We start from the raw sequence: 24008 nt of genomic DNA, 5'->3' as shown, positions 1-24008 counted from the left end.
CAGCTGGGAGTGCAGCAGCAAAGCAGGCCAAGATTCCTGTGAGGACTTGTGCCTTTCCAGCAGGTTGAAGTTATGTCTGCCACTGCACACTGCCTGCTGGCAGACAGCATCCTTCAGCCACCCAGGGGAGGGAGAGCCAATGCTGGCACCTTGGTGGCAATGACAGACCCCTCCCAGGACATGGGATCTATTTGTCTTTGAAAACCAGACTTCCCCCTTTGTCTGCACTGGGAGCAGTGGAATTGCTCTGCTATTCCAGCCTCGGGGTCGTTTATGACTCACCTGCTCTTTAGAAAATAAATAAAGTGGAAGGGGGAAAGTTGTCAGCTGCCAGGAGATTGTTAGAAGTGCTTTGCTTTATTGATGCTGTGTTACAAATGAAAAGCACAAAAGGTGCAGAAAGCATCTGAGTCTTGCCTGCTGCTGAGTGCATGAGTGAAATAATCCATGCTACAACAGTATCTTTCTCAGGTCTCCTCACAGCCATGTGAAAAATCAGTGGACAATTATAGATGCAACAAAGAAATCAGGTGATTTTAAAAAACAACAAACGTGGTTTTTCCCCTTCACCTGGTGCAGGTAGGTCCTTCATTTAGTGCAGCTAGGTACATCACTGAGAGACTTCTGACAACAGGCAGGATTGAAGGGATGAAGCTGCTCTGAGACACAGAGGAACCAGTTTGAGGGCTCAGTCTATTGTGATGGCATTAGTACAGCTCACTGAAAGCTAGGTAACAGCTCATCTGCATTCTGGATTTACAAATAACAAAACAAAAAACTCCTAAGAAATAACGTAAAATGGCAAAGAAAACGGAAAAATATCTGTTGGTTAGTGGTGTTTTTCTCCCGTGTCTCCCTCTATCCAGACAAATCCAGAGACACTGATTTATACACCTTGAAAATACTGTGGCCACTTCCACACAGCAAGTTGGGCCTTCCCTCTTTTCCAGTATACCTCTGGGTATCACCTGGGAAAATGCCCTCCAAAGACATGTTTTATGCAAAAAAAATTTTGCCCTTTGTTTCCCGCAGAACTACATAATAATGCTGAGACCCAGGGGCCGGAGCTGGGGCTGGGCTAGGATGCAGGGTTAGCTCTCCCTGTTGTTCCTGGGTCTCTAAGCAGCATTTAGGACTTCTCTGCTGAAACTATCCTTTGCCTCCCCACCCTCTTGCACATCAGCAGAGCAGTGGGTGGAGGTCCCTGGGCCAGCTGGGCTGGACGTGGAGGTGCATTAAAGCTCAGACACGCCAGCTGTGCCTCCCCAGGGATCACTGCCCCTCACTGCTGCAGCCATGCTCCTGCAATCCAGCAGCTAAGCACTCGGAGCTGTGCCTGCACAGAGAGGCACCATCACAAAAACCACTTCTGCCCGTACGTCTGAGAAACACATGGGTTTGTTCTCAAGCCTGCTGTCTGAGATTCCCAGGCTTAGCCCATGACTTACCTGCCACCTGGCAAGAGCCTTTGCAGGCAACAGAAGATACTTGAGACAAAGCAAAGGTCCAGTCTCATCCAGACTCCCACCCTCTGGCCAGGATGATGCTCACAGGGAGCTTCTGCCTCTCCTTGCAAGCAAGGGCAGTCCTTGACAAGCCAAAAAGCAAGATGGCACATTTTGAAGTGTCTGGGTATCCAAAGAAATTAGCTGCTCTCGTCTGGCCCCATGGTGACTCCTGACAGGATAAGGCAAAACAGAGGGTTTATGAAGAGCCCTGCTTGGAAACATCATCATCACCCTTATGGTGCTTCCAGCCTTTTTGCTTTCCTTCCTGGGGAATGCAGCAAGACATTTGGCTGAAGATTTTCTTGCTTTTTAATCAGCTTTAAACACCCTCCACGACAGTGGCTTACACAACAAAGAGGAGAAAAGGACCAAAGTTCCCAAAAGCAAAAAATCCATTGGTTACAACCAGAAGCCACAATGAAATCAGTCCTCACTCTTCACAGGGACACAACTGAATGTGAACGAAACCCGCATTGGGTCGTGGAACACGGTCAGAAAGGCAGACACATCCTTTCTCCATCTGAAATAAAGTACATGGCCAGAGGAAGCAGTCAGCCCTACATCTGTACAAAACCCTCCCTGACCAAACAAAAAAATCCCAAAGGGAAAAATTGTGTGAAATTTTTGTTGTTGTTGTTTATTGCAAATTTTTAAAAGAAACTGTGGGCACTGTTTCACCCATAGTTGTTCTACTACCATACTGAAACTGCAGTGTCCTACCTTCTGTTTGCTGTGGTGCATGATGTTTGTATGTGATGAAAAGCAGATCTTTGGGATTCCTAAAAACATAAAGAGAAGCTGCATCTACCCCGAGAAACACAGAAGCTCCATCTATCAGGAAACCAAACCTAGACACATTTCTTTGCTCTTTTTTGCCATCTTCAGTTCCCATCCAGCTTTCAGGTCCCTGAGAACAATCCAAACTGGTAAAAGCTAAGTAAAGCCCAACAGCTGCTGGGAAACAACCCCAGATCTCACCAGGAATCACTGGACAGATGACTGGGGGTTTCAGGGGCGCATCTGCCACAGGAGTGAGGCTTCATGTTGTGTTTAAGAGTACCGCACGCTCTCTTGCAGTTTTGAGCTCCAAAAGAGGAGCTGCAGTGCACTCTGCTCCTCCACAGGGAGTGGCTCTTGGCATGGCCTTCTTCCCACCCAACTCTCTCCCCAGGAGCAAAAATAAATGAAAAGTAAAAGTCAGGCTTCATATTCTGGATGGATATTTATTTGCGTTACAGGTTTTCTTTTTTTTTTTTTTTTTTTTTAATTTTTTCTTTTTTGGTACAAAGCATCCAGGAAAGCTTTTACTTCTCTTTTCAAAAAATAAAAACTAAGTTTTTTTAAAAAAAGACACATGAAAAGGAAAAAAAAAAGTCAATTATTTGCAATTTCTCTGTTTTTATTCTGCCTTCCCACCCCACCCACTTCCCTTCCCTCCTCCCTAATTTGGACTGATTTTCATTCTTTTCCATATATATTTAATAAAATAAATAAAGGATTTTCTTTGTCGTGTATTGCAGTGCCATTTTTTTAAACAAAGGCTTCATGGCTCAACATTGCAAGGTAATAACAAACAAAAGGATTATACATTAAAATCCTCCCCCTCTCAAGACTCCCTTAGCCCTCCCCTCCAAACCACGAAATAGAATACAATTCAAGTAGTCTTTTTTTTTTATGTTTTAAATGTATGGATATATAAGACAAAGCAAGTACAGAACTGGTTAACAGAGTGTCCCCATTTTATTAGCAAGTGAGAGTATATCAGGGAGATGTAATTGATTCCCCCCCCCTTTTACGGTTTCTAGACAGATAATATATATTATTTTAAACCCAACCTATTTTACAGCCCTCTGCCCACCTCTCCAACCCATCGGCTCACCGAGCCCCGAGCCTCAGGACTCGCCTTTCCCCAGCCCGTGCAGCATCCCCAGCCCTGCGGGGACAGGAGCGGCCCTTCCTCCCGCGCAGGCAGCGAGGGCAGCAGGGCAGGGACGCCAGGGGCCGGCCAGAAGGACGCAAAGGGCAAGAGAAGGAAAAGGAGATGGCAGGGCGTGGAACTGCTGCTTCTGCGGGGGCTCGGTGTGAGGGCTGCCCGCCCGCCTGCTCGCTGGACCAGCGGCGCTCCAGCAGGGACAGGGAAGAGCAAGATTCCCCTTGGATCGGGAAGCCAAGCTCCAGGGGGTCCCGGGGGGTCTGTGCAGAAGCAGGGCCTTGAGTTCTGACTGGCAACACCTTCATTGTTCAAAATAGTTTGTCTCCAGAACAGTTCCCTTTTAGGCTAAGTTGCGGTGGTTGTGTTGTTTTTGTTTTTTTTTTTTTAAACAAAAAAAAAAGGATGCGTGTCGATGTATTCTGTGTGTGCGTGCATCTGTGTACATGAGTAACAGCCAACTAGCTCGTATGGTCATGACCAAGCTATATTTCAGAAGAGAAAAGAAACACATTTATCACACTTTTCCTAAAACGAAAAGCTAAAATTTCAAGTTCAGTATTCGCTATCTTGTCCTTCCCTCCCCACCCTCCCTTGCTATTTCTGGGTTTTTTCCCTTCCAACTTACTTTAGCACCATAACACATTTTAAACATTACAATCCCTCTTCAGATACTACACAAAATGTCCCATAAAAATAGTGCTTTTTTGCCAAAAAAGTTATATAATATATTATATATATAAATCAACTAAATCCGTGGCAAATGTGCAATGCAGACGCCGCCTCCATTTAAAGTGAGCATCAGCTCACTTTTTTTCTTTTTATCTTCTTTCCCCTTTCCTTTTCCTTCTCTCTTTCTTGCTTTCTCTCTCCTCTTCCTCCCTTTCTCCCGTCATCGGTGATTTCAAAAAAGGTGCAAGTCGATTTGGAATCTTGTAATGAAGCACACACACAAAAACGCAGATGGGGGCTCCTCGGAACTTCTTCTCAGGTACGTTTTTCTTTTAAAGGTGCAAAAGAAAGTTATAAAAATAAGAAAAACCAAAAGAAAAAAAACAAACAAAAAAAGAAGAAAAAAAGTGGGGTGGGAATGAGGCAAAAAATTTTCATCCCTCAATGTTTCTCCCCGTTCTATTGTTTTTTTCACTTTATTGTCAAGAAAGACACGGAATGGACGCTTCGAGAGAAAAAAAAGATTAAGAAAAAGGATTTAACTTCGTATCCTTTTTTCCTCTTGCTCTTTCTTTTGTCTTCTGGCGTTGGCACCGGGGATGTCACGCAGCACCCAGCAGCAAAAAGTTCAAGTGCCAAACTGTCCCTTCGCAAGTACAGGCTTGGAAATACCGGGGGCGCGGGGAAACGAAACAGGTGTGGGAAACGAAACAACCCTCCCCCCCACCCCAAAAGGAAGATGCCGTGGGAGCGGTGCTACTCGCCACCGCCGCCGCCATCCCCTCCTTGCTGTGTCAGTTGTTTGGTTGGGGCCGGAGCGGCGTGAGGGTGCCCCGCCGCCCCGCTCCTCGGCTCAGCGGCCCTGGGGACGGAGGGGCTCAGGGGTCGGGAATCGCCAGTCCTCCCGCCCTCCCCCAGGAGATCAAAAATCGAGACAGCTGGTCAGGGTTCATTTCTGGGGGCCAGCCGTTTCCGGGGAGGCTCGCGCCGCTGGGGGCCTCTGGCTGGGCAGGGAGATGAGGGGACGGTGCATCGCCTTGGCTTCCTCGGCCGCTTGCAGCCCCTCCGCCTGCCACCGGTACCGGCGAGCCCGCAGGATGTTGGGCACGTCCCGCTGCCGCCGCTGGGAGCTCTTCTTCTGCCACACGTCGTACTTGGAGTACTTGCCGTGCGAGGGCTTCTGGAAGCTCTCCTGCAAGGAGAGGGACAGCAATATTAGCCTCCACTCGAGCCTGCCCACTCTTCAGATGGGGATTCCCTTCTTGGACCTCCATCCCTCCCATGGAAATATTGCCTCATCCTGGAAACAGTCGCAGAAAGGTTGGACAGGGCTCTGAGCAACCTGATCCAGTAGATGCTTATTGCAGGGTGGTTGCACTAGATGACCTTTAAAGGTCACTTCCAACCCGAACCATGGTATGACTCTGTGACCCAGCCCACCTCTGGTTCCCCACCTTACTAAGAGCTGACTTTTGGCAGGCTATTTGGCACGACTTGCCAATGGTGGCTGTCTCTCAAAAGCTCTGCAGAAACATAAGACCTTGCAGCTGGGGTTTGTTCTCTCCACCCATGGCCTTCCCGTCTTTTCTCTCTCTGTTTATTTCAGAGGAGGGCCACCATCCCTGCACAGCCTCCTCACCTTGCTGAGTGCCGGCAGGCCCGCCAGGGAGGTGGCAGAGAGGTCACGCTCCGACTTGACGGATTTGGCGCAGTACGTTTCCAGCAGAGCCAGGTCGCAGCTCCGAAAGCAGCACTCCTCCACGATCCCCCGGTTGATCCGCCGGTTATTTCGTCCCACCGGCCTACCTGCAACAGCAGAGACCCTGGCATTAGCCACCAACCTGAGCTGGACTCCGTCCCCAATTCCTTGTAGGCATCCCTCCTCCACCAGCCACCAGAGACTGGTGGGCTCCACATCCTTCAAACACAGCAGCGCTTCTCCCAGACCAGCTGACACACGCCCGCAAACCAGCCAAGTCTCACGTTAAGACTTTCCCAGACAAATGCTACTGATGCCAACACGTGCCTCCAGCAGCAGTTTAAAGGCACTTTAAATGATGGGGGTTTATCTCCCTCCTCTATCTCTGGCACGGGTGGCCTTCCCGGGCCCAGCTGAGGTGAGGAAGCCCAAGCCCAGCCTGACTGCCAGCGCAGTGCCGATTACTGCGACCGTCTCTGATGTTGATGCTGGCAAGGGAATTTTATTAGAAAGAAGCAGCACAGTGTTGTGGCTGCCAACCTCCCTCCGCCGGATCAACACTCAGGCAGGTGAAGCGAACCAAGGCGGCTAAATTTTACCAGATGGGACAGCTCTGAGACAGCTGCAGAAAGAATACAGGCTCCCACACCTGCCAAGAATAGCTATTAAACTTAATCTTTTAATAAGGGTTCCTCTCCCATTTCTGCCTGCAGAAGGATGCAAAAGTCCATGTCTGGTGCAGCAATGACCAAGTGCATTTCATATCACTGCTTAATGACGGCCAAACTGCTCCAGAGGAAAAGCTTACGTCAGTTTTACCATGTTTCCTCCCCCTCTCAAAATAAAAGAGATGGGTAAAGTTGAATTTCTGATGCAAAGCAAATCTGCTTTGGAATTGTGCCTTCCAGAATGCAAACTGGCCCAAAACAAAAGGATTTTCTCCATGCTTTTGCACGTAGCATGTTGTGCTGTTGTGGGGTTTGTAGCCAGGTTTTGCACACTGTCACAAGCACCTCTTCTCAGGGCAAGGTGCACCGAAGGAGGGAAACAGAGGCCAGCAACAGTGGGGCTTGCAAACAGGGTCTGGTACCACATCCCAGCCAGGAGATTTCTGGCGATTCAGAGAGTGAGCAGTGTAAGCGCAATGCCTAGCACTGCTCACTATGGCATGCTGAGCCCTCACCTCCCAGCTGGCCTGCAGGAACACACACCACTGTCCACACCAGCCCTGTGCATGACCCATGATCCACATCCCTTGCACTCCTGATGAAGCAGGCACTCGAGTCTTAGGCCTTGGTGAAGACCTAAGTCTGCCTTACATGGAGCTGACCACTTTCCCTGGAGGGTATCCCACCCTGGATGCACCCAAAGTGCTTCGGGACAAAGAACAACGCACAGTTCTCTATGCATACAGTGCAACCCCACAAGTGAGAAGCAGCCCCAGATGCGCACGTGGGATGCAGTTCTGCACATTCAATGCAGCCCCACATGTGCAATGCAGACAGTATTCAACACAATTCTCCATGCACAACAGAGCCCCCTGTGCACAATGCAGGCATGCAAAACACCACAAAAATGCTTCACTACGGCCTCTGTAATAGCCTGGCAGCAGGGCACCTGCTCTCTGTTAAAATCAGTTGTGTTCCCATAGACCAGGAGCCCTCTGGTCCATGCTGGTGCATTTCCACCAAGCTCAGAGGTCACACAAACAAACAGCATCAGTGTGCTGGTTGAGGGGCAGCTGACCCACACCATGAGACCTGCCTGTGGGAGTCATTTCAAATGCTTTCTTGTCCACACTTGTCCCCATTTTGTCACCACCTTCCTTTTCTTTTTCTCTAGAAGACCTTCAGGCACAACCTTTAACCAACCCCACAGGGAGATGACAAGGTTGGTTCCCCCTTGGCAAAGGTTCATTGAAGGGATCGTTGTTAGGAGTTTAATTTTCTCTCTTGTGGTCAATAAATACTGGACTGGGGCCTCCCCTGAAAGGTAGGGCGGATGTGTTGGGTGCCCACAGCTCAAGTGATGCCAGAGTAGGCAGCCTGGGTGGTGATGGCCAAAGGAGGCAGGGACAGGAGCACTCCAGCAACACCCCACACCACACATGGGCCCTGCTTAGGTCCTATCAATTCCAGTGCCCAACTCAATCCATGGCAGGCTGCTGAAGCATTAAGCTGCTCCACAAAGGCATCCTGATATGGGCAGAAGGAGAGTTCAGAAGGGAAAGAGAAAAAATTCAAGTCACCCCCTCTTGCTAGCACATTCCCTAAGGGCTACATTCACACTCCCGCTGAACAGAAGGTTGCACAAGTGATGACACACATGGTTTGAGGAGAAGTTGAGGTTTTCAAAGGTTACATATCTCCTCTCAAAAACAGAAGTTTCCCACTTGCAGTTATGTGATTGTTTGGAAAGAAGAGGGGAGGAGAAAAACAATGAGGAAAGCGGGACTACATTCACCGCTGTGCCTTCAAGGGCAATTTCTGGCGTAGGTATGCACAGGAAGATCACGTCAGCATGTGTTTGCAAATGCCCAGGTGTGCCACCACCAGGGTGAGCTCCCAGCAGGGACCACCACAGTGACACGGCCTCTTCCTCCCTGATTGCTGCCTCTGCCTGGTTGCATATGGCCCCCAGCCCCAATGTGCTGCCCTTTCTCTCCTGCACAAAGCTGCTGCAAGCCGTTCCCCCTGCTGGCACCACTGCCAGCTCCACCGTGACTCTCCGATGGGGCACGTTTCCATTACATAATTGTCCGTACGGACCTTGCCAAATGCCACTACAATCCTCCGGGGGAGAGTCGCTTTAGGAAAAAAAATAAGCAAACACAACAAACAGGGATTTAGTCTCAGAAAGTACCTGGAGACAACAGGACATTGCTGGCTAACAGCAATATTGCTGCTGACCTGGATTGGGAAGAGCGTTTGTTCTGTAACACAATTTACACAGGGACTAAAGGTTGAATTTCCTGGCTTTTGCCCATGGGTGGCATCTCTCTGTACCGCCACTGCCAAACCCAGGGAGGGTTTTGCCACTCCGTCCCTTGCCCGCAGGGGAGAACTGTGTGGGCAGCAGGCTGCGGCATCGCCGGGGCACGCGAGCCACTTCCCATCACAGCAACGACCTCCTCCTCCTGAGGAAATGCGCTTCCTCTCGGCCTTCAATGAATGGCTAGGCTCCCTTTCTCCCAAAACTGTGCTTCACCGAAGCCTTCTACAGCACTGCTGAGGGGACAAGTCCCGAGATGCAAAGTCCTGTGATGCAAAGCCCGGCAGTGCGAAGCCCTCCAGCTGCCTGGGGTTATCCCTGCCTAGGTACAGGCTCTCCTGACAGGGCATCCCAGAAGTGGCACAAAGCCAAACCCGTTCCTGGGAAAACCCAGAGGCCACATACCTGCAGTTCAGCTATGCCACTGTGCCAGGGGAGGCACAGTGCCCACTGCCATGGGGAACAGGAGGGTCCCTTCCCTAGCACGGACACCCCACTGCTCCCGGCTCCCCAGCCTCACCGGGGCCGGACAGATGCTGCAGGGAGGGGTGCACAGTGCTGGTGCCACCCTGGCTGGGTCCCCTCTCCTCCGGTCAATCAGGCGGTCAGCCGAGTGGAAGGGGACTTTGGGTGTAAACAGTCCCCGTGCCCCTGTCGCAGGAATGTTGGGAGCAACAAGGGGGCCTTTGTGCAGCACCAGGCCCCGTCCCAGTGCCCCCGGCCTGGCCCTCCCCCACCCCGGCACCGCACTTTCCCCCCTGCTTTTTCCTAGTATTATTCGGAGGAGCGGCGGGTGCGCAAGAATGTGCCCCGTCAGCACAAGCGGCTGCAAAGAGCTAAATTCTTATCAGCTGTTGGAAAGGAGGAAACAGGAGCTGTTGTTTACAGAGAAGTCGGCCGCCTCTCCCCCTGCAGCCCCTTCTCCCTCCCTGCCAGTGCTGCATGACAGCAACTTCAGGGCTGAGGCTTCCTCTCGACCTGCCCTGCTTTTCACTCCAGGCTGGACTCAGCATGCTTCCGTGGGCTGTGCCGCTGTCCCTGGGTGGCTGCTGGGGACGAGGGGACCAACCCTGCCACAGTGCCATGGCAGCAAGCCACCACCTTGACAGCAGCTGTGGCCAAGGCAAAATACTTAAAAGTCACAGAGAGGAAGCATCAGCAGTGCAGAGCGAAGCGTGCTCAGATTCAGCTCTAGCTTGTCCATGCATGCCTGGGATAGATACAGAGCTGGCATCACCATGTCCACTGTGTCCCATGGCTAGGTAACCTCAGTGCTGACGGTCCTGCCCCTGCTAGTGCAGCTCTTCTGCAGCCCCAGCTCTTGGGGGCAGCTTCAACATTCTCAGTCCCAAGCACCTGCCAGCCGTGGTGCCTCCCAGGACACCATCTGTGCATGCATCCCCCTTGCACTGGTGCAAAGATCACTGTATTCCACAGCCAGCTTCACTAGCAATGTGCTCTCTTGCAAGAAGGCAGAGCATCACAAGTTCTTAAATAATTGCTTCAGCAAAAAAAAGTAATAATGGATACCATTTTTGTTTTTTGTTTTTTCAGTATTACCAGCCTGTCCAGCAGGCAGGCCCTCGGGTACACACAGGATGAGGCTCCCCAAGTCTTTTATTTCCTGTGTGAACAGCTGCTTTAGCACAGGCTGCTCATCAGGTCACACATCCCAAGCTGTGAGGTGCTCAATGCAAACCCAGGCCCAGTTTTAAGATGTAAACCCACGACAGTGCAACACAACTGTGCCCTGTTGCATCTACATGGTGACAACAGTGTAGCCATGTGGGTTTAGGAGTGAAGATGAACATGGTCAGGAATAATCACTTATGAGCCCAACTGATGGAGGTAGAGAGGGAAAAATTAAGTGAAATGGGGATGTCCAAAACCTTAATCAAGTAGAGACATTGCCCAAACATCTTCAGTCCTGCATGGCACAGGCTGGTCAGATCCTGAAAGGGTTAAAATACTGGACTATGTTTCACCCCCAGTACCTGGGCTCACCAGAAATATTCAAAAAAGTAAAGACGGGAGAGGACAAAAAGAAATAAAGCAAGAACCCCCTTGCAAGCACCCGACTGGCCACTTGGCACCAAGAGACTTGTCTGCCTTCAAAAGTGTTTTTATTTTGGCCTGGGCAGCTGGGTTATTTGAGGTGAAAGGAGGTCAGTTTGACCTTAAAACAAAAGCCCCATTCCCTTTCATCCCCAGAGAGAGGGAGGAGGGAAGAGAAAGCAGGGAGCGAGACAGATGCTCCTCTACATATAGAGGGAGAAGAAGAGCTGCAAGAGCAGGAGAGGCACTTGCCTCCTTGCCATGCTGGTAAGGGAAGGGGAGATGAAGAGAAGAAGGGCAGCTGCCACGCAAACCTTCGCTGCTTGGCTCCATCACAGCAAGGAAGTGAAGGAAGCCCTTCCCAATGTGAACCCTGCTGTGGCTGGGTGTGGGATCCCTGCACTTCTCTCTACCCAACATCAGCAGGCAGCAGGAGACAAGTCTAGTAAAGCATCCAGGTTGGGAAGGGACATCCAGATTGGAAAAGGACATCCAAAGCCGTTCCCTAACTTCGCAGCACCCCGTTGTTCCCTGCACAATCAGACTGGAACAAGAGGGAGGCTGGCTCTCAAATCTACTCCTCAAAAAAACCACTCTGTTTACTTGAAAGTGACTTTTCAATTCCTTTTCCCAAGGCAGAGACAAGACTGCCAAAAGCACCATGTGCAGCTGGTATCTCCATTCTCTTCCCCTCCATTTGGCTTTGCGTCTTTCCTGTAGTCAGTCACCCTGTGGCTCAGTCCTCAGTGGGGAGCAGGACACAGTGTCTTCCCACTCCCAAGCAGAGCAGGGCACCGAAACACCAAAACAAGGTTATCACACTTGAGGCACCTTTGCCCACAGATTACTGAGCATCCATTGTCACTGGTTTACTCCTCATCCTCCCTGTTTACCAGCTAATCCATTCTACTGCCAATGGTTCAAAGACCCAAAGCATCCTGGTGGAAAGCCCGCTGCAGTCAGCAGGTCTGAAGCCATCTGCACGCTGCACACAACAGCTGTGCTGCATTCTTTTGCATCAGCTGCCCTGCAAAGGGGTAAGACATCACTCTTCAGCAACAACTTCACCAGTGGTAGCTGGGAGGTCACAAAGTTTTGGGAGCAGCCTAGAATGTACTGCTACACCCAAGCAAAGCCTCCCGGGAGGGGAGAGTGCTCAGCTTCCTGCCTGCTGTCAGGATGCAACGCTTAGGCAGCAAAGTTTCAGAATAAACCAGGACCCAAGCTCAGCAGAGCGCTGGCTGCAGACATCCTCGTTACTGTAATGATTGCCCTTATCACTGGCGAACCAGCCACATATGGTTCCCCAGACACATTCAACTCTCCCGAGCATCATATGCGGGACCCAGCTTCCCCACGGTCCCCAAAACCAGTGGATGCATGTCACCCTGAGCGCACCCATTTTCTTGCTCCTCTCCTGGCCTTCTGCCATACACAAGGAAATCACGAAAAGCATCAGGCTGGGAAAGCCCTCGTTTCCCTCCCGGCCTGGCTCTGCTGAGGCAAGGTGTGGTGTGGGGGCAGCCTGCTGCCCAGCACTTACTGAAGTAGAAGCCCCTGTCCCCGCAGACGAACTGCAGCGTGTCCACCAGCTCCCCGCCGCACAGGGTCTCCGCCGTGCCGTAGGCGGCGGCCGAGTCCAGTGCGTAGGCCAGGAAAGCCAGAAGCAGCAGCAGCATCCGCCTCGCCGCGCACATCCTCGGCACCTGGGGACAGAGGCACAGCGTTAGCACCGCGGACAGACCCCCCTCTGCCACCTCCCCCGGCCCCTGCCCCCCGCCCGCAGCACGCCGCCGAGGGGATGCCCAGCCGGGTCGGGATGCTGCTGCTGCTGCTGCTGCTGCTGCTGCTGCTGCTGCAGGGAAGGAGCGGCAGCGCTGCGACAGCCGCTGGGGTGAGGCCAGCTCCCTGCGCCCGGCCCGCCGGGCAGACAAGGTTTGCATTGAAGCAGGTTTTCCATTGGAAAATCCCGCTTCAGCCTACCTCTAAAAGGCTTTTATTTCCCCTGCTCTTTCAACAGTGTGATTTTTTTTCCCCCGTTAAAAGGGAATTTATTCCAGTTATTATCAGTATGTGGTTTTTTTTTCCTCTTCTGATGACAGGTTTTCGTGCCCTGTCTGAAAACATGTCTGTGCAAAGTGAAATCAAGTGAAGCTTCACCCTGTCCTAGAGCTGCTTTTGAGGAAAGCTGGGAAGAAGAGCTTTTGTCCTGGGCATGTGGGAGAGATGAGGCTCAAGCAATCAAGAGGCTGATTGCACAAGCTGTGTTTGCTGACAAGAGTTGGGACTGAGAAGACATCCCTCAGGAATAATGTGATCCCATGGGAAGCACACCTGAGGCATTACTAGGGAGGGTAAAGGCAGTGTCAGACAGTGCAGAGCATTAAAAAACAAACTCCCTGGATATTTGCTAACTAGCCCAAAGACTTGGCTCCAGCAAACAGCTTTACCTCCGTGTCAGCCTCTGCAGGTGTGAAGCAAGGGTGCTATCGCCCCACTGGATGGGGCAAAACCCATGAATGGCTCAAGGCACTATAGTCCCTCAGTGAAGAGCCTCACAGTACACATACAGCCAAATAAGACTGGGCTTTGACCAGACAGGTAAGCTCAAAATGAAGAGATGCATGTCAAGATAGCAGACGGTGGGGTGGCAACCCTAACCTCAAGCAGAGCATCCTCCCTCCTTGCTAATATTCAACCAAGACACTAGGTCTCACATCCAGCTTTCATCACCATAGCATCTGAGCAGCTCGAGAATAATATCAGTTAATGAATATTACCTCACACCCCCGGGATGCTCAGAGATGGAGCCGAAGCCCAGGATAGATTAAATGACTCACCCAAGGTCACAGGGGAAGTCTGCAGCACAGCCAGGAAATTAGCCCAGGTCCCCCGAGATCCCACTACGGTCCTGCCAGCAATAAAGACACCCTTGCTCCCGAATTTTTAGTAGCACGTAGCTCAAATTGTCACCGCTAGAAATGCATCATGCTTACAAGTCATGAGCTCTACTGAGCAGCAGGAGGACAGGGATCAGCAGCAGGAACAGCCAAAACAGAGGTTTCAAGGTCTGGATGGGCTGTGGGGGACATTCCTCCTACTTCAGCTTTGATGGCCATAGTATTTATTGTTCACCCTGTGCTGGCAGAGGTCAGCAAGCCTGGCAGAAGCCCTCCAAAGCTCTGGACAAGAGGCAGCAGCCCTGGGAACAAACTGGTCTCAAATCAGCAAGTGATGGGACCAGGACCAGCTTTTCCAGCAGCAATGGTCCCTTCAGCACACTGCAGGGACTTTTTTCTGTATTACAGCAGGAGCAGAGGGATGGCACCAGGCTCTGACACCACGCTCCCAAGTTGTAGTGTTTTACCACCAGCACCTTTTCACCTCAACTTTTTTTTATCAAGCAGCCCACAGTTGTTTGTTGGGCCTCTCCAACATGAACACAGCATCACTTTCACTGCTGGAGTCATGCCCCTGATGCTGCAGCATCAGGAGCCAGATCTCCAGCTGACAACAGACCAACCACCGTGTTCCTGTGCCTTTTTCAGCCCTTTTCTTTACATGCAGATCCCAGCTGCTGGTGTCCCCAAGTCTCAGGCAGTGCCAGCGCTCATTGCCAGGGTGACGGATTTTCCACCAGCCAGTGTTGCCATCAAAGGCACTCATATGGGATGACTTCAGGACACCCACAAGATCCCGTTAGGCTGGTGCTGGCTGCGGGCACTGTGGCTAATGAGCAGGCTGCATGCTGGCCTCCCCAAGCCACAGCCAGACCCGACACGAAGGGGTTGATTGGTGGCACAGGTGACAAGCACCATTTTTCCTTCACATTCAGTCTAAAGAAAAGGGTGAGATGCTCTGAAGCAAGGGGAGAGAGAGATTTTGTCAGCAGGTGATATTTGATGCTGAGGAGACCTGATACCTTTTGTGGAAAAACACTTGTGCTCCTCAGAAAATACCCGCTCCTCCACAAGCTGCACTGCAAGCCCCTGGCAGCCTGCCCTGCCTCCACTGCAAGCTCTTTCCAGGTGCCCACACACCCCAAAACTCCGGCCAGGAAACGCCCCTGAAGCAGCAGGAGCAGGGAGAGCCCCAGTGCTGTCATCCAGAGCACGGCTCGCCACGGTGGAGGTGGGAAATGCAGCTAAGTCCATCTTTGCCCACGCACCTTCACCAGCCCTTCCCTCTGCTGTCACCTTGGCGTCTCCTGCTCCTTCCAGTAGCTGTGTCATGAGAAACCAGGCAGCAAAGCAAAGAGCATCTTTATTTACTACCCAGAGCTGCAGTTTCTCTCCACCTTGATGGAACTGCGACTCAACTCAACCCCACAAACCCTTCCCTCTCCCTTTGGCCCTACTGACTCTGCAAATGAAAAGCCCCCAGACTTCACACAAAGGCTACAGAGGCTCCCAGGGTTCCATCACTGGTTCAACATGTCCCAATAACCTTTCAACTGATCCTTCCCTCCCTCACAAGCAGGGATGAGCAGGAAAGCTTGCACCCACCTCGCCATGGCTGCCAGAGCAGGTGCTGCTCACCCCGAAAGAGAGTGTCATGGCACAGCTGGGTACCCTGGGTACCTGCAGCCTGGTTGGTGCAAGCACCATGCCAGCTGCACCGATGGCAGGAACTGAATGGCTGCTCAGCATGATGAGTCTAAGCCCTGTGAATATCTCCAAGACTTCGTTCTCCACTGGAAACATGAGACAGCACAGCTTTCAGTTTCTAGTCCCAAGCATTAGGATAGGCATGGTCTCCTCAGCTGTTGAACAAGAGCAAATTCACACCAATGGTTGGAAGAACCTTCATATTTTATTAGAAAGCCTCTATTACATGAAATGGAACAGGAATAAGGCAGCGCAAGGGAAGTGGGCCACTTCCCTAAAGGACAAGGTCCTGTCTCTGCTAGAGAGAGGTTACAGCTACCACTGTCCCATTCTTGCCAAAGCAGGTTCAACCAGCCACTCTGACTGCTATTGCTCCTCGTGCCCAGGTAGAGCTCAAAGGCCTTAGGGTGAAGTGGGATGGCAGCACAAGACATGCCAGATGCCCAAGAACCTGAGCACCAAATTCCTCCTGAGGAGGGCTTGGACCCCACAGTGTGCAAGAGGGCAATGCAAGAGGAATCTCTTGGTTGCACAGGTGACCTGTACCATCCTGGGAATCACACTTGAAGCTCCTCTGAGTAACTCACATCTGAAGCAGCATGATCAGTGCAGAACAGGCTCAGACAAGGTATCAGCACACACTGCTGGCCTCTCCCTCCCTGGAGAGGGTCTTCTTTGCTCTCCACCCTTCATGCCCCTCTCATGCCTTTCCTGGCATTCCCAGCACCGCACACAAAGCCAGGCTGCCACTGGAACCAGTTCAGCTGCAGGCTGCCATGTGCAGGATGGTCCTACCTTGGAACTGCTGTGCATTCCTGCCTTACGGCACATGCCACTGCACCCACGGCCAGGGACCCCCAAACACCCCCAGGCAGCAGAGAGGGTTCTCTCTGAGAGGCTGTGGTGTGCTGGGAGTGAGCCTGAGGGCAGGTCTGCAGTGGAGTCACCCTCCCACCCGAGACTGTTAAAGGATTTTTTCAGGATCTGCTGCTGAATCAGCTGGATCGACAGTTTCTGTCCAGCTGCTGGGGAGTCGGGGGCCAAGAGGCCACAATGTGCTAAAAGGCCCAGTTGCCAAGTCTCGGAGTACAGCTCAGGCATCCCTTGCATCCAGGCTTGTGCTGAGCAAACCAAACCATGATGCCTCTTGGGCAACAAATATCTCCCCAAAAACAGAGACAAAACCTCCTGTCTGACCTAATTCCTTCTTCAGTCTGGCCTTCATTGCAATTTAATATGAACAGAACAACGTAGGAGGGAATTGACAGATGGCCCAGTCTGTAAAATTTGGACAGCAAAAAGAAAAAGAAAAAAAATCTTGCTTCTTTGTGGAGCAATGCAGTGTTTAAAAGGGAGCATGGCAAAAGAAAAGTCATGATCCCAAACCCAGTGGCACGTGTCAGAGGGGAAAACCCCAGTTTACACATGCCAGCATCCCTTACACTCCACCCCTTCAAAAAAAAAAAAAAAAAAAGAAAAAAAAAAGGCAGACTGATGTTTTGCTACTCTGATGACTGCCTGTGAGAGATGCTGAACATCTGTCTCTCTGCATTGTTCCTCTCCATGGAGGAATGCTCCAGGAGAGCGGGGAGCTGACCCGGTTCTGAGCGTGGCAACCCCGAGGGAGCAGGATGTGGGCATGTGCCAACTCTCAAGCGCCAAGTGAATGCCGCCCCTGCCCACGGGGCAACCCAACCTCACCCAGGGCACTGGGCCATGACGCCCAGGGGTGCCAAGGAGCAAAGGCATAATGCAAGCCAGTGTGAGAGGCAGGTGCCTTGGCAGCTGAAAACCACCCAGGAACCGCATCTTGGGCAGAGGCACAGGGATGAGGTGCCCAGCAGAACCCGAAGGCAGAGCAATCACCTCATGCTGTGCCACAGAAGAGCCTCTCCTTTCATCTAAAACAGAAAGGAGATTTCCAGCCACCCACAGCTTGGAAGAAGCAAGCTTCAAAACACAAAACTTTTGACCACTGAGTTGTCAGGCGAGTAAAAACTACTCAGGAGGACCAGGGGTTTTCCTGTTTATCTCAAGCTTGAAAAAAATAAATATCTTCTGATTCTTGGCACCTGGCTTGCATGACATTCATATGGCTGAGGCTGGCAATACTGCTGCTATTTTTAGCCCTCACTTTTTTTGTCTTCACTGCTCGTCCCCATCAGCAGCCCACTCCATCCCACGCCAAGGTGGGGAGTCACCTTTCTGCCTTCCATCCCGTGAGCCTGGAGAGGCACCTGCCTCCTCTGCCTGTGGGACAGGGGCCAGGGCAGGCAGGGAAGTGCTGCCTGCACCCCAGGTCCATACTGCTGCAGGAGAACTACTGTGCCTGTGGAAAAATCAAGCTGAAAAAGGTGAATGGGGTATTCAGTACCATTTACTCACCCCACTGGGGAATAAGAGTGTATTGCATAAATTTTGGTATGCAGCCCAGAAATATTTGATTTATTGTATTAAAAAAAAAAAATAAAAAAAAAAAAGGAAATGCAATCTTGCTTAACTCTTCTAAAGACAGCTGGCAGGACCCAGGGAAGGGATTTAAGTCTGTTTTAGTAGCCTCACTTAACTCCTTTCTTTATTGTTCCTCTCTCCTTTCTGCATTCCCTTCCAAAACCTGGAGTATATCAGGGAAAGTTAACAGCAAGTTAAGCTGTTAAATCAGGAACTGTGGTGACTGGAGTCTACTGGCAAATGATATTCCCACAACACGTTGAACTTGCTTTATGTCTTGGCAGAGCAACTTTAACCCCTTCAGAGCCGGGCTGTAAGGCCAAGGCAGACTTCCTCCCCTGGTGCCCCCCACCTCTCCTGACCCCTCACACAACCATGGCGAGGGAGGCCGATATCGCTTTCCCTGCTAAGACACTCATCAGCTTTTAAAAGCAAAGACAATCCAAAGAAGGATCGGAGAGGTCAGCCCCAGGACACGAGCTGGGAGAGGGTGGGCCACTTACAGTGCTCGTATGCACTGCTGGAAACACACCAACTCCTCGGTCCCTCTAAAAATAAGACCTCACCTGCTGTGTTTGCTTTATTTAAAAAAAGAAAAGTACAGAAACGCTTTTCTCTGGTGCTCCGTGAGACAAGCTGGGCTCGTGCTGAAGCCTATAGGAATCAAGGGGAAGACACACACTGACAACTCTGCGTTGACTGGTCAGAGCAGCAGCCCTCCAGCCAGGCTGAAAAAAAGATCACCTGTCAGAAAGAGCGCTGGGACACACACGCAGACACATTTTGGCTCTCAGATTTCATGCAGCGGTGGGAGGGGACCTGCGGTGTCAAATCTTTTATCCCTTAATGAATTTTCACAGGAGCTGGGATAGCCCCTTTGAAAGGCTGAGTGAACTTGTGTGGGTGTCAACAACACGGAACAAGATTTACAGCTCTGACCCATTCACCCCCACCAAAATTGTCAAGTTGGGTCCAAAACAGCACAGTGGAAGTCAAATCAGAAGTGTCAGTCAGTTTTATACCTCCAGATGTCCTTAGCACAAAGTCATCCTTAACAAAACCCCACGACCCAGGCTCCTCAACTCCACTCTAAATCAAGGCAAGAGGAGGAATAAAAATCCCAACACGTTGAACCCTGCAAAGTAAAAGGAAAAGGAAAAAAAAAAAAAGCCTCCCACATATTCACACACAATCTGACAATAAACAAACCCGAAGAAAAACATGCCTCAGTCTCCCAAACACATCCCAGCACTTGGAAGAAAACTACAGATTTTGTATAGGAAGCCTGGGTTGAAAGCAGAGGCTCTCCCGAGGTGTCTGTTTAAAACCACCCACACAAACCTTGTTTTTACACTTGATTGCTCCACACCACCCTAGCGAGACCTGGCGTATCAGCAGCCCTGCTGAAGTACCCTTGGCTGGAGGGGAGGCAGCCACATCTGCTGGTACAGTTACGCTAAATCCGAGTTCCCTCATGTGCCCCAATTCCCTACTGCTCAACAGAGTGCTAAAACCATTCCAAGTTGCGCTCTTAAAACAATTACTGTACGGAAAAGCAACTGGGAAGGAAGAAGAAGAAAAAAAAATTAAAAAATCACAGAAACTCGAAGGCTGCGCGCCAACCATTAACTCTCACTCCATTTTGGCTTCGCTCTCTTGTTTTTCCTCTCTGTATTTTTATCCCTCCCGAGACCAAACACACCGCAGTGTTTTGCAGGAGAGAGTTTAACAATCTCCCCGCTCTCCGGGGCCGGAGAACCTCCGGCTCCCTCCCCGCGCGTCTCCTGCTCCCGCAGCCGCCCGGCGGGGGCCGCGCAGCCCTGCGTGACCTCGCATAGCCCCGGCCCGGCCCCCGCACGCCCGCTCCGCCGCTCCCCGCGCGGGACCGGCAGCATCCTGCCGCAGCCCCCCCTGCCGGGGATGGCTCCCGGCGCGGCGCGGCACGGCACGGCACGGCTCTGCCCGGCACGGCGCGGCGAATCGCACCGCGCTCTGCCCGCGGAGGGCCAGCGCGGAGCGGCGCTTACCTTGGCGCTGCCGCTGCTGCTCTCAACTTCTGGCGGCGGCGGCGGGCCGGGGAGGAAGGCGGGCTGCCGGCAGCGCTCATCCGTGTGTGCCCCGGCGCTTGACATGCTGCTCTCCTGCCCTGGCAGCGATCGCGGCTTTGGCTTGCCTTCCCCGCGCCCTGGCACCTTCTCCTCGCCTTGCCTTTTTGGTATGTCAAGTCCCTGCTGGATTTTGTCTGAAGGATGTTATTTTGTTACGATCAGGTATTCTGTTATTCTAGAGAAAGAGCGAGCGAGCGCTTTCTTTTCCTCTCCTTTTCCTTTTTCCTTTTTTTTTTTTTCCCTGGGTTATTTTTCGCCCCCTTTTTTTTTTTCCTTCCCTTCTCTTTCTCTCCTGCTTTGGCTGCCCCTTTGGTGGCTGTCGCTTTTGTGTTTACTGAGTGCGTCCCTTTGGTCGGGGCGAAGGGACCGGCTGCCTCGCTGCCCGCTGCTACCGGCTGCTGCCCCACGAGCGAGGAGACAAGCAGGGCGCTCCGGCTTTTATACCTTTTATACCCCCCCCAATGGGCATGCTCTCCCGGCGAGCACCAGCCGGCCACGCAGCCAATAATGTTGCAGAGCGGTCTAACCCCCTCTCTTCCCTCCCTCCCTTCCTTTCTTCCCTCCTTCTCCCTCGTAACCCTCCGGAGTCCAGCTCGGGAGGGAAGAGGGGACAGAAAGTTTTTGCCGCACGGTTTCTTTGCGTGGTGCTGCCCGGGATGGGAGCTGTACCCCTTCTGCCGGCCCCGGGTGGGAGGGGGGCTACGCGCATCCGCGGCCGCCCCGCAGGTGAGGGGACGAGCTGCGGATCCGCTCCCCGAGCCCCTGCCCAAAATACCGGGGGGCACCCCTTGAGCGCCTCTCGCTGCGAGGTGGCCAGCCCCGAGTCCCGGCGGGGTAGCAGAGAGGAGATCGCCCGGTCCGTCCTCTCTCGGTGCCCCTCTGGGTGCACACGGGCACAGGTGTCGGCGCCGGCTCCGTGGAGCTCCCCGGCCGTGGCACGGGCATTCCCGGCCGGCCGCCGTGCCTGCCCCGCTGCGGGCAGCGAGCCCCGCGGCCACCCTGCGTGTCCCTGTGCACAACATGGACGCTGCCCCTCCGCAGCCGGCTCTGGCACCTCGCTGAGCACCTTCCCGCCGCGGTTCCCGCTGCCTGGGTCGCCTCGGCTTCCCGCCGGCTCCTGCAGGCGAGCACTGCTGCCTCTAAGCCAAAGGGACTTTTCCCAGGCTTTGCCGTGCGGGCAGAACGCGCTCCCGCTGCTCCGCGCTGCGCACCGGGCTGCATCGGCCGGCACTCGCCCGCTCCCCAAGATCTGCCTTCCACGCCTGGCCCGGGAAGGAGCCCCGCTGGCTTTCAAAGGCAGCCCCCAGGCAGCCCCGCTGCCCGGAGGGTGCCCCTCTGCAGGGGCAGGCTGCGCACACCGCGCACCCGTGTCGGAGCAGAGAGGAGCAGGGCTACCTGAGACCTGAGCGGCAGGTAGCGCTTGCCATAGCTGGTGGTGCGAAAGGGCAAGGATGCAGCAGTCCTCACCCCAGCATGCAATAAAAAAAACCCTCTTTTTTTTTTCTTTTTTTCAAGTTTGTACTTTATGTTTCCCTCCAAGGATCGGGGGTTTGCTTCGTCTCTCAGCAGTCGGAATTGCCCTAAACGTGCCCAAGAAAACGTGGGCAGGATTATCCTTTCTCACTAGGCTTTGGGCATCCCTTCCTTTGGTCCCTAGCATCCTTCTGTTTGCTGTGCTGTGCTCTGGGATGTGTCGCTGCGCATCACACCCAGCAGTCCCGGTGTCAGGGCTGTAGGCTGCGAGCGGAACATCGGCACATCTGGGAGGTGCTGAGGAAGCTGTTCCGTGCACAGCAGACTCAACCGCAGGCATCAATTCTCAGCTCCTGCACTGATATTTAAACATGTAAAGAAGTGACCTGGCCGTCCACGGGACTGAACATCTGCCGGCGTGTGCCAGGGCTCCACATTTCCCCTTACCTTGGGCTTTTGGAGTTTCTCCTGGATGCCCAGGACTTAGTAAATCCGAGTTGTGGGTCCTCGCAAACTGCTCAGCAGAGGTGGTCTTAACAAAGAGCAAGCCACCTTTTCCTCCCTGCAAAAGCAGAACCCCATCAAAGGAAAGGACCCAACCTTGGCAGGGGGGTCAGCAGGGCTGTAAGCTACTGTTAATAGCTGAAGGAGCCCAGCTCCCTTCCCCCAGCTCACCACAAGGACCTCCTGAGAGTAGACAAAAGAAAGCTTGGAGGGTTAATCTCCCTGAGAAAAACAAGTGATTTTCCAGTAAACAACTGCAATAGCAAACAATGGGGGTGAAAAATAGCGATCATAAAAAAGTCGGTTTGGAGGAAGAGGCGACCCAGTAAGAGAGGTGTCCTTTGGCTGGGGGAAAACCACGGCAGCAGTTTGATGAAAATTCAGCAGCAGCAGCAGCAGCAGCCACAGCAAAATAAACCCCACAAGTTGCCACTGGATCTACTTGTGTTTGTGCCTTTTGATCTTTTAATTGCTTCTTAGTTATCCTTCAGTGCAAGTAAATAGTGCATTGTGTCAAGAAAGAGGAGGGGGGCGGGGAAGGGGAGAAAGAGACACAAAAGAAAGAGCTGTCTCCCAGAAGAGAAAAGGAACAGGTTCTTTCCCCCTACCTTTAAAGCAGTGAATATATCTGTATTGGTGGGGGGGAGGAAGGGGATAGGATTAGAAATCAAAGCGAAATTGGAGAGAAGCACATTAAGCCTCGGGCATCCTTACAGTAGGAAGGAAAGAGTGAGGTGGTAAAACCCTCGGGGAGTTTATTCGGTGAGTTATGAGAGGATCCACGAGTGTAATATTGTTAAAGGTCAGCCGAAACCTAATTTAAACTAGGGATGTGTGACCTCCGCCCTTCATTTAATACAGTCATAAGGAACATTACACTGCAGATAGCTGGAACAATAGCTGCCTCCACCCCAAACTCCAGCCCTTGGCATTGCCTGCGAGGAGGGCCGGCAAGGGGGAGCAGGAGAAGGACCAATAAAGCCAAGGACGCAGCAAACCTGAAGGCAGGGAGGCAGAAAGAGAGGGATAGGAAGGCTTCTAGGGCACAGCATTGACCACCAAGGGTCTTGCAAAATCCCAGGAAGCATTTTGGTTTGAAAGTGGATGGGGCTGCAGCAAAGCATCATCTGAAAACGTCGAAAATAGAGTAAAAATAAACCACTGCCTCTTGCATTTGTCTGCATTTGTCTGACCTCTGGTCATCGGTGCAGCTCAGGAGAGAAATTACAGTTGTGGGTTCCCATTAAATTTTCAAGGAGGGAGGACAGTGTTCACAAAGCAAAGTCAACCAAAGTAAGCTGAAACTAAGTGAAGCTAAAGACAGAGCTGAAATAAAAGCAGTATCTGAAAGGTGCCTGAAAGGACCAGGGGATGTCAGGGACTCGGAGGGGAAACCTCTGCTGCTGCAGCAGCTCGGAAGCTGGGGCAGACTGCAAATCCTCCTGGCGGCGCTGCCCATCTGAGCTGATCAAAGCATCTCGTGGGTGGCCACCAACACGTGGCCTTGGGCCGGAAAGCTTTCCAGGGAAAGGGGGAAAAACCGGAAAGCTTGGGCCAGCCTGGACCTCGCAGACAGGGATGTGTGCTTCAGCAAAAGCAGAGGAATGTAAATAACTGCAGAAATGCAGTGGTCCAGGGCCAGGATGGATGTTAGAGATGCTGCTAGGGAGGTGAGCCAAGCAGATACCTTCAGGGAAAGGAGCATTTACATGACTTTTCCCTTCCTTTCCCACCTAGAATCCAAAGAGAGAAGAGGTCACCCGATCCCAACCAAGACACCCTGAGATGCTCATTTGGTTTATTTCACAATTGCAGCCCAAATGACAAGGTGGGCAGGGCAGGGATGTGCAGTACGTGGTTCAGGTGCTGTTCAGTGCCTGCAGCACTACAGAGGTGCCCCTGTTTGTGTTCTCATGTGTCTCCCTAAACCCTCCTGTGCCAAGGGTGAGGACAGCCAGGAGAACCCAGGCTGCTTTACTGACATGCCCCACAGGTCTGGGTTGAGATGTC

At 52.2% G+C, this 24008-nt stretch overlaps 1 protein-coding gene across 1 annotated transcript; it reads right to left on the bottom strand.

Annotated features, from left to right (window-relative positions):
• Positions 1-3172: 3172 nt before the first annotated feature.
• IGF2 (insulin like growth factor 2) lies at positions 3173-20452 on the bottom strand. Its single transcript, XM_039728420.1, has 4 exons — positions 19941-20452; positions 12399-12561; positions 5750-5916; positions 3173-5302 (listed from the first exon to the last, which is right to left on the bottom strand). Exons 1-4 carry the CDS (start codon positions 20043-20045, stop codon positions 5060-5062), a joined length of 678 nt encoding a protein of 225 aa, XP_039584354.1. The 5' UTR covers positions 20046-20452; the 3' UTR covers positions 3173-5059.
• Positions 20453-24008: the final 3556 nt, after the last annotated feature.

Source organism: Passer montanus, unplaced genomic scaffold, assembly GCF_014805655.1.
Source record: "Passer montanus isolate IOZ18808 unplaced genomic scaffold, ASM1480565v1 scaffold65, whole genome shotgun sequence".
Classification (NCBI taxonomy): Eukaryota; Metazoa; Chordata; class Aves; order Passeriformes; family Passeridae; genus Passer; species Passer montanus.
The sequence above is the reverse complement of the archived record's forward strand: the minus strand, read 5'-3'. Positions and strand labels throughout refer to the sequence as shown.